General features: G+C 36.0%; 1 protein-coding gene across 1 annotated transcript; it reads left to right on the top strand.

The window, feature by feature from the left end:
• Nucleotides 1–2,183: 2,183 nt before the first annotated feature.
• LOC143601367 (uncharacterized) lies at nucleotides 2,184–4,499 on the top strand. The gene is made up of 9 exons (XM_077078795.1): nucleotides 2,184–2,290; nucleotides 2,524–2,682; nucleotides 2,908–2,991; nucleotides 3,075–3,164; nucleotides 3,245–3,337; nucleotides 3,406–3,549; nucleotides 4,147–4,254; nucleotides 4,322–4,373; nucleotides 4,459–4,499. The coding sequence occupies exons 1-9, from the start codon at nucleotides 2,189–2,191 to the stop codon at nucleotides 4,485–4,487; spliced, it is 861 nt and encodes a 286-aa protein (XP_076934910.1). The 5' UTR covers nucleotides 2,184–2,188; the 3' UTR covers nucleotides 4,488–4,499.
• Nucleotides 4,500–9,634: the final 5,135 nt, after the last annotated feature.

Raw genomic sequence — 9,634 nt, 5'->3', positions numbered from 1 at the left:
TAAGGACGAGGTTGATTATGCGCACGTGTGATATGCGCCCATCCTGAGGATGCGCGAGGTCTTCTCTTTATCCTCACGCGCAGATATTTCATGCGCAGATGTGATATGCACGAGCATGTGATATGCGCCGCGCGCTGATGCGCTGCGCGCATATGTGATGCGCGAGCATGTGTGTCTGGGCAGATGTGATATGCACGAGCATGTGATATGCGCCGCGCGCTGATGCGCCGCGCGCGTATGTGATGCGCGAGCATATGTGTGCCTGGGCATATGATGCCTGAGCATGTTTTGTATGCGCTATGCGCATAGGTTTTAGCTTTGTGCCTTCATAATGTCTTTATCTTGTGGGTTGACCCGCCTTGCTCGGTGTTGAGGCGGGTACATACCTCTTCAATAACTAAAAGAGCAAAATAGATCGCAAATATAACACAATGCCGAACAAAATATAACAAAATGTTGAGTAATATAACACAATATAAAAAAAGACACAATGTCAAGGAAGATATACACAATCAATAACGAAAATAAACACGAAGCACAGTGATAAAAAAGACACATGACATTTTTCCTTCAACACCGTGTCTTTTTTTAAATTCAAGGAAGACGGTGAAAACATTTTTGTTTTTACTTTTTTCGTTTTTAATTAAATTTTAAGTTATAATTTCTTTAAATAGTTTTAAAAGTTATTTTGCGTGGCTATAAATTATTCTTATTTTTCTCATTTTTTTTCACATGTATAGATTAATTTGACCTCAACTAATTGGTGCATAAAGTACCATCCAAAATGTATTAATTTTTTACGGCATGGAGGTAAAATGGTTTATGGTGCCGCTTACACGTGTTCAATCGTCGGTTACATACGTAATGGCTTTGCAGTTGTTACGCGTTCAGTTTCAGGTTACGTGCGTAACGTCATTGTGTTACGCGTGTGGCGGCACCAAATATGCGTTCAATGCAGGTTTACGCAGATACCATCATCCGATTATGCACGTACAGACGTTGTGTGATGTGATTTTAGGCACTGTTGCGGGGTTACACGCGCACTATCACTGGGTACCCATTCGATGTTGCGTTAAAGGTAGGGGTGTTCTTCGGGTTTGTTTTTCGTGTTTTGGGTTTTTCGGGTCGGGTTATTCGGGTTTCGAAGTTTTTAATCTTGAACCGAAACCCAACCCAAATATCTCATGGGTTTTTCAGGTTCGGGTAATTCGGGTTCGTGTTTTTTCTGGTGGGGTTAATCGGGTTTCAAGTATCCTTAAAAACTAAATATATAAATAAAAACTATAATGCTAAAATTAAAGTTACATGTTCTTCTTCTTCGTAACATAAATAACCAAAATAAACCGACATAAACCAATAAAATAACTCAAAAAAAGAGTAAAATTTAACAAAGTCCAACCATAATAAAAAAACCAACTTAAGCACGTCATGAATCTGGCATAACATGTGTGTTCAATTATAGTTGCTATTAGTGATATGTAAGAAATACACATAAACAATAAAGAGTCAATCTATAATAGGTGGAATGAGAGCACTCAATCTGGGCCAGATAGTTGAAATGGGACGGATTCCGATAACCTTAGCGGCTAGGGTTAGCATATATACCTAAAAATATATTTGGTTTTAAACTAAAAGTTAATTCGGGTTGACTCGAAACCCATAAACTAGTCCCAAGAACCAACCCAAATTACTTTGGTTCGGGTTCGGGTTAGTCGTTTCTTAGGTTCGGATTTTTCGGATCAGGTTAGTTCATGTTCAGATACAAGTTTTCTTGAGTTGGGTTTCGGGTAAAAATAATAGCCATAGTTGGCCAAAAGGTAGAAATCGGCAGAAAACATTGTTTCGGTTTAACCCGCCAAACCCACCCACCCTACTGAAACCCTACCCCACTGGCCACCGTGGTTACATCCGCCGGCGGTTATTACTAGCTTAACGAACTAACGGTGAGTCATCTATCTGGTATAAAATTTCAATTTCGTCATGCTTTAAACAATAATAATAACTTTTATTTTATCCCCATCTGTTCTTTTCAATTTTACTTGTTGGGTTTTAATCCAAACCAAATATCATTCATTATTTGTTGTTGCAGGAAGAGTTTGTAATGACGTTTGTTCATCATTGAGTTGAGAAGAAAGATTGATCATTGTGCTGCTACCCGAGTTGTTCATGTTAGTTGTTGTTGTGGAAAATGTTGGGAGAAGACAAGAATGCTTTCTTTGTGGTTAGGAAAGGGGATATTGTTGGTGTCTACAAGACTTTAAACGACTGTCAACCGCAAGTTGGATCCTCGGTACGTACGTTATTTTAACCTATTCTAGTTTATGCGCGTCGGTTGCAGGCTCGTTCCCGAGAAAATGTTTTATTGCGTTTTAACAGTTCAATTTTTAAACGGGCTTAGTGGTACATAATAATCTTTCAAACATAAACATGATAGGTGGGTTGTTAGTTTATATTTATTAAGGGGGATATGAAGTTTAAAGATGATAGCAGTAGTGTAATGTGATCTAATTTGTAATGTTGTAGGTATGTGATCCACCTGTGAGTGTGTATAAAGGCTACACAATGCCAAAGGAAGCTGAAGAGTATATGATTTCTTGCGGGCTTAAAAATGCACTTTATTCTATTAAAGCTGCAGATCTAACCCAAGAGCTATTTGGAAATCTTGAGGCGTGTCCGTTTCAGGTAAAACTAAGAATTTAATTTGACATTTGTTATCGTTTGGGAAAAAGAAAATGTAAACTTTTGTATAATGTTCACTTGATATTGTGTCCGTGTTATTTTCAGTTAAACATTGCATACTAAAGATGCTGGCTTTGTTTGTATCAGATCCATGTATATAAATTTGTAAACTTGTTTTGTTCTGTTCCATCACAACCTAAAATATTATCATTTTTTCTTTGCGTACAGCAACCACATTTTGCTTTAGGAGAACCGTCTAGCGATCATATGTCCAAAAGAAGGTTTCAAGAAGATTTAGGATCCCAAACTCCTGTAAGCTAGAACCACCCCTCCTTCCTGGAAAACATCTTTTTAATTTCTGTTTACTAGTTTTTGGAAATGTTATAATCTTGCAGGACGGCTTTGGATTAGCATCTATGTCGGGTGATCCTGCACGTAAGCAAGCTAAATTGGAGCATCTTGCAACTCAAGCTCTAACAGCCAATGTGAGTGCTTACAAAATTTAAGTTTTGTTTACAATCATCATTAAGTAAATTACTTAATTGGACTATTAATTGATTTACAGCATACATGCATTCTTGAGTTTGATGGTGCGTCTAAAGGAAACCCTGGACCAGCTGGAGCAGGAGCAGTTTTACGAACCGAGGATGGAAATTTGGTAGTTATAACTAATTAACTAATTTCCTGCGTTCTTTGATATTTAATAGATAGACTTTTGTTTTGTAGGTTTGTCGATTGCGTGAAGGTTTGGGTACAACAACTAATAATGTTGCTGAATACCGAGCTATGATTTTAGGGTTAAGATATGCTCTTCGTAAAGGTTTTACAAGTATACGCGTTCTAGGCGATTCCAAACTTGTTTGCATGCAGGTAATCTGTTTTTTCTAATTGGAAACTAATAATATTGCAATATATGTGTATGGTATACATGAATACTGAGCAAACTATGCTTTTAGTCCTTGTGGCGTGTAAAAAATAACTCTTTTTGTGCAATAGGTTTTTTCCCCCGGCTTTTTGTAGTACATTAGTCTTTTTTTTGTGTTTTTTTTCAGTTAACTCCATGTTATTAACTCTGTTAAGTACAGGGGCGTTTTAGTTATTTTAGCTGATGTACAGGTATTAATGCTAAACGTACATCAATTCATACTTGTATGCACCTATGTTTTTAACCCTGTCAAGTTGTTTTGTTAAGTAGAGGGGCATTTCGGTCTTTCTATTTGATATACAGGTATTAATGCAATGGTATATCAAATAATATTTGTATGTACTATTTGCATCAAACAAAAAGACTAACATGCCCGTATGCTTAACAGAATTATAACAGAGTTAAAAACATGGAGTTAATTGAAACGAGAATAAAACTAGTGGGTTGAAAAGGCCACAAAAAACTACTCGACTAAAAGGGATGTTTTCAACGAACCATAGGGACTAAAAGCGTAATTTACTCTAGTATGCTTTATGGTACAGGTTCAAGGTCTATGGAAGGTGAAGAATCAAAATATTAGCAAGTTGTATGAAGAAGCAAAGAAATTAAAGGATAGATTTGTTTGTTTCCAGATAGATCATGTTTTAAGGGTATGATTACAAGAACATTATTATATTAATTATAACATGAAATTTTTTGTAATAATTTTTTTTTCAGGACTTGAACTCTGATGCAGATACCCAAGCAAACTTAGCTGTGGATCTTGCAGGTGCAAGTTCTTTAAATAATAAATGCATATTATGATTACAAAAACAATATTATTACCGTTACAATAATATGTCATGTTGCTGCAGTTGGTCAAATTCAAGAAGTTGACTCGTAAAGATGATGAAACGAGATAAAACAAAAACTGGGTATATGAGCCGAATGTAGACATTCACCCTTACAATCAAGAAATGGGTCATTATTTCAAGATTCAAACGATTTTTTTAACAAATTAGGTTCGATTTAAACTACTTTTCAGCTTTTGTGGTATATTTTGTTGGTTTGAATGAGTTATTTTTATGGATGGTGAAATGTGTTTGTTAAAACTGATGATATTTTGGACTGTTGCAAGTTTAGTTTTTGTAGACTAGTTGGCAGATGGGTTTGTGGTTGGATTCATATTAAGGTTTTTTGTTCAGTTTTTGTTGCATAATAACACAAAAGTTAAACCGTGGAAAGTGTTGGTAGTGTTCTCAGGTGTTATGTGAATGGTCTTTAACGGCCGCGGAAAATGTCGTAATTGAGGTTTACTTGATGATCAAGAGAAGTTAATGTCGTCTCATGATATTTGACACTTAAAAGGACAAATGTTTTTTTTTTCATGTGATACGTGACATTTTCATGATATTTTTGGCAAGGGTTATCATATATCATAATAAATGTCGTTAAACTAGTTAAAGAGCAACATTTTCACAATAATGGCATGAGGTTTTATGATAAACCAAGCCAATTTCTGCTTGGGACGTGTTAGCTTTTGTTGTCAAATAATTCAACATTCAACAATTGTGCAATCTCGAAAACGTCCACCTCGCGGGCTTTTAACAAAAGCAAATGAAGCTAACAGCTACAGCCCAACATGAAATGGGCCCTCCACAATAGAACAAGTTACTTGCTTTCTCGCTGACCAGACCAGATAGATCTGTTTCAAAACTAGTTTGATTCTAAAACCTATTAGAGCATAACTTGTAGACGTGTATAAAAAATCCGAACCCGGAACAGGACCTGAAAAAAAACCCACAACCGGTTTTTTTATACCCTGGTTTTTAATACCCGAACGCGTACCCGACCCTACCCGTAGGGTACGGATAGGGTAGGTATTTCAGTACCAAAACTCGTACCCGAACCGGACCCAATTTGTACCCGGTAATACCCGAAAACCGAAACCGGTTCCATACCTGAAACCGGATTTTTCTAATACCCGGAATCGGGTTTTCCAAACACCCCTAAAAAGTGCAACCCCATAAAAATCCAATCTATGCCCTGGAAAAAGCCCGAAAAAAACCTGAAAATAGGGGTTTTTTCAATACCCGGAAATAGGGTATTCAAATACCCGATTTTAGAATACCCAATACTATACCTGTCACACCCCAACCTACGGCGGAAATGCCGGGACGCGAACTGATTGGATCAATTGTATTGTTAGGGTTTTGTTCTTGTATTCAGTCGTGTATAAGTCTGCTTATATTTAATCATTCCTAAACTATGATGTATGTTGCTGGTAGCCCAGCTGGTTAGTTCTTTTGACTCACGGGGGGCAGGTCGTAGGTTCGACCCCTGCCACCCCGAGTTTTTATAGATATTTTTGTTAGTTCTCTTTTTTAAATCATTATAATAAGTATAATAGTAATAATAATGAATAAATAAATTTATTTTATTAAAAACCGATTATTGAACTTGTGTTTTTCTCATCTATCATCCGTGTATGAGAACATATATATATATACACGAATATATATAATATCACGTAAATGGTTTAATATACATACTTTAACAAACTTAAAATTTTTAAAGATGTGTTTTACTTATATAATATTTTTTTTATACTTTATTTGTAATTTAAGAAACTAATAATTTTTTCGTATAATATATTTATATTAAATAAAATATTATATTAATTATGATTATAAAGAATATAATAGTAACTTAAGGATAGTTATAATTATCGAGCTTTCTTAATCAATCTATTTCATTAACTTAGTGTATCCGTATTCTATTTTTCCTTATTAGGCCTTATCGTCAACGCGTGATCTCCGCGAATCGTCATTCTTATTGTTATCTATTTTTCCTTGTTCGTCTATTGAGGTGAGTACCACATTCCCCTATTTTACTTGTTTTTCACGTTTTGGGGACATACGCGTAAATATATTTCTCACATATACTTATACTCAAAACTGCAACTTTGTCTTATGTGTTAACAACTTATACCTTATTTGTTTATGTGCTTATTTGCTTTGTATGCTTCCTCATCCGGAGAGGTCCAACATAATCTCAGTCCAGTATGATCATACGCCAATCGTTAGCCTTTGTGCTTCTCGACATCTCAGTTATACTTGCTCATTTGGTTATTTTGTTATTCTCATATGACTTGTTGCAGCTACGTATTTTGTTATATATACTATATGTACAACTAAACTGGTGTGTTGCTCACTCAACATGTGTTGTTGACAAAACTTTATTTTATACGCATATGCAGGTTATCGTAGAAATTTAATGCAGGTTGGTGAAGAATTAGTGAAGAATTTATGTTAGGAAAGATATAATCAAGAATTTAATTTATAATTGTTGTTTGTTTAATAAGTTGTATTTTGTACTTGAATTATTTGAATTATTAAATCGAGTTATATAGATATTGTCATTTAAATAATATTGCATGATAGTAACCTTGAGAGCTGTGACAATCAGTTCGCGCCCCGGTATTTCCACCGTAGGTTGGGGTGTGACAATACCCGACTCGAACCCGATACATAGAGTGTGGTATGGTTTTTAGAAACAATACCCGGACCCGACCCAGGTATTACCAATACCCGATTTTCCATTACCCAGTCATACCCGATTTATGCACCTCTAATCATTGGTGCAATACGCCCATTATTATTTCAAATTCGCCACCAACATGTCACATAAGATTTTAAAATAACCTACAATAACATATATTAGTGTTCCAATGGTTATTACTAGACGCACACAAAAAACCGGTTCCGTACCGGACCCGGTGGAACTGACACGGAATTGGTTTCAGTTCGTTGCCGGTATACCTATACCCGGTTAAGTTAGTTTATACCCGGAAAACCCTACCCGGTTCTCTCTTTTGTTTTAGAAATCGGTTCCTACCCAATTCCGGTTCCAACCGAGTTCCGGTTCGTACCTTGAATAACCGGTTCCACCGGGTATTGCATTAAATGAACTATAAACTTGAATTATAGCAGTTAGAACCGGTTTCGACGGCATTATAGCCGTTTTAGGACTGTTGGAACCAGTTTTTAAGGTCCTACAACTATATAACATTGGTTTTGATCCATTGTTTGAGTACCTAAGTCAAAGACACCAAAAAACTTCTTGGTTATCGTTTTACACTCCCAACTAACCTACACATCCAATTTTTTCACTTCCATCACCACTTGTTATGGCAAGCAAAAACAAAGGCAAAAAAAAGGCGACTTCAATATCCATATTTATTGACCCGGTCTGTATTGAAGATGACCTCGAAGTTTCACGGGTCATCCCGCATAGCCGCAACAAAGATGTATGGCGGAATTGGGATTTGGTTGAGTTGATCAATGGAGACCTTTAAGGCTCGTTGCAATTTTGTGGCACTTTATTAAAGCATGATTCGAACTCAACTTTAAAAAAACATATCGAATTTTTTTTTTTGCAATGCGTTGAAAGAAGTTCCTGTATCGGACCATGTCAAATTGGGCCGCGATGGTACAATATTTCATTACAACATGAAAGCAGTTCATGATAGAATGACGAAGTTTGTGATTCTAGAAGGTTTGCCATTTAACCAATTTGACAACTCTCGTTTGACGACCATGATTCAAGAGACTCTTCAAGCTCTCTACAATCACGTAAGTCGTACCACCCTTAGAAGTCATTGTCTAAAGTTGTGGGAATGTGCAATAAACGATTTAATTGAGTTTTTTGAACTATACAAACGGGTGTGTATTTAACTAGTGATGTTTGGTCGGCGTCACATGGGTTACTGGAATCCTACCTTTGTGTCACCGCTCATTGGGTCAGTCCGGTTTCTAGGAAAATGATGAAAACACCATCAGATTTGAAAACATTCCGTATCCACATACAGCCGAAAAATAGTTTGAAATTCTTGATGGGATAATAACGACTTTTGACTTGAGGAAAAAATATTTTAAATATCATTTGATAAAGAAACAAACAATACAAAGGAAGTTGAAAAACTTTACATAAAATATACACCACCTTGTTACCGAAAGTTTTTCATGCTCGATGCGTTGCCCATGTTATCAATTTGGTTGTTCAAAACGGTCTCGCCAATGAAACCATGGACGCCAATTTGAAATGCTTTAGATATATATTACAAGATGTTTTTAAATGTAGGAAATGAAGATATCTTGAATACAAAAATTATTGCAAATCGGTGGAAAGAAAATATTTGGGGCCGAATTTGGGCGTTCGATTCCGTTGGAACTCAACTTGTCAGATGCTCTTGTGTGATTTTGCCCAACAAAAAATATTACAAGCATTTTATAAAACTCTCGTGGACCGGTGCGAAGCCGATATGTTTCCAGACGGTGCTTGGGTAAATATCGGTTATTTTTTGTAATATCTTGATGTTTTCAAAACCGCAATCACTAAATTGTCGGGGGTTTACTATCCTACTAGTTGTTGGGTGTTGCAACAATTATACAAAATCTCCTTGAATTTTAAAGAGTTTGAAAAAAAAAATCATCTTTTCAATTGTCTTGTTGAACCAATGAAGGAGAAGTTAAAAAATATTATGAAGACATACCACCAATGTTTACATGTGTCATCGCTTTAAACCCCTATTTGAATGTTGTCGGGGTTGAGGCATTGATCGAGGAAATATATTACGGCATGGGTATGCATGAGATCCACCCGATGTTGTCGACCGAAGTGAAGGAGTCTTTCAACAAATCCCTTCAAGAAATTTACGATTATTATTTCCAAGTCCAAGCTTAAAGTCAACTTTTGTGAGGCAAAAAACAATAAGTAGGCTATGTGAGGACAAGCTTATAACAATGATGAATTTTGTTCATGAGTCAACGTCTAAACGGCAAAGGGAAGAGTACATATTCGGTCTAATAACATGTGAGGACAAATTTTAACGAATGGTCTAATAACATAACGAATGGGCTCATTCATTATACATTCCATAACTAATGACCCTTACATTAACGGATGGACACATTCATTATACATAACATAACGAATGGTCAGTTACATAACGAATAGCATATATAAAATCCCCAAAATGTCCTTTACATT

This window comes from Bidens hawaiensis, unplaced genomic scaffold, assembly GCF_021521415.1.
Source record: "Bidens hawaiensis isolate Kalapana, Puna unplaced genomic scaffold, B.hawaiensis_p1.1 tig00056129_1, whole genome shotgun sequence".
Lineage (NCBI taxonomy): Eukaryota > Viridiplantae > Streptophyta > Magnoliopsida > Asterales > Asteraceae > Bidens > Bidens hawaiensis.
The sequence above is the reverse complement of the archived record's forward strand: the minus strand, read 5'-3'. Positions and strand labels throughout refer to the sequence as shown.

Excerpts from the sequence above, each read along its gene's own strand:
- LOC143601367 (XM_077078795.1), top strand. The coding sequence starts at position 2,189 with ATGTTGGGAGAAGACAAGAATGCTTTCTTTGTGGTTAGGAAAGGGGAT. Across the intron at positions 2,992-3,074 it reads ATTTAGGATCCCAAACTCCT|GACGGCTTTGGATTAGCATC; the intron begins GTAAGCTAGAAC and ends ATAATCTTGCAG. Across the intron at positions 4,255-4,321 it reads AGATAGATCATGTTTTAAGG|GACTTGAACTCTGATGCAGA; the intron begins GTATGATTACAA and ends TTTTTTTTTCAG.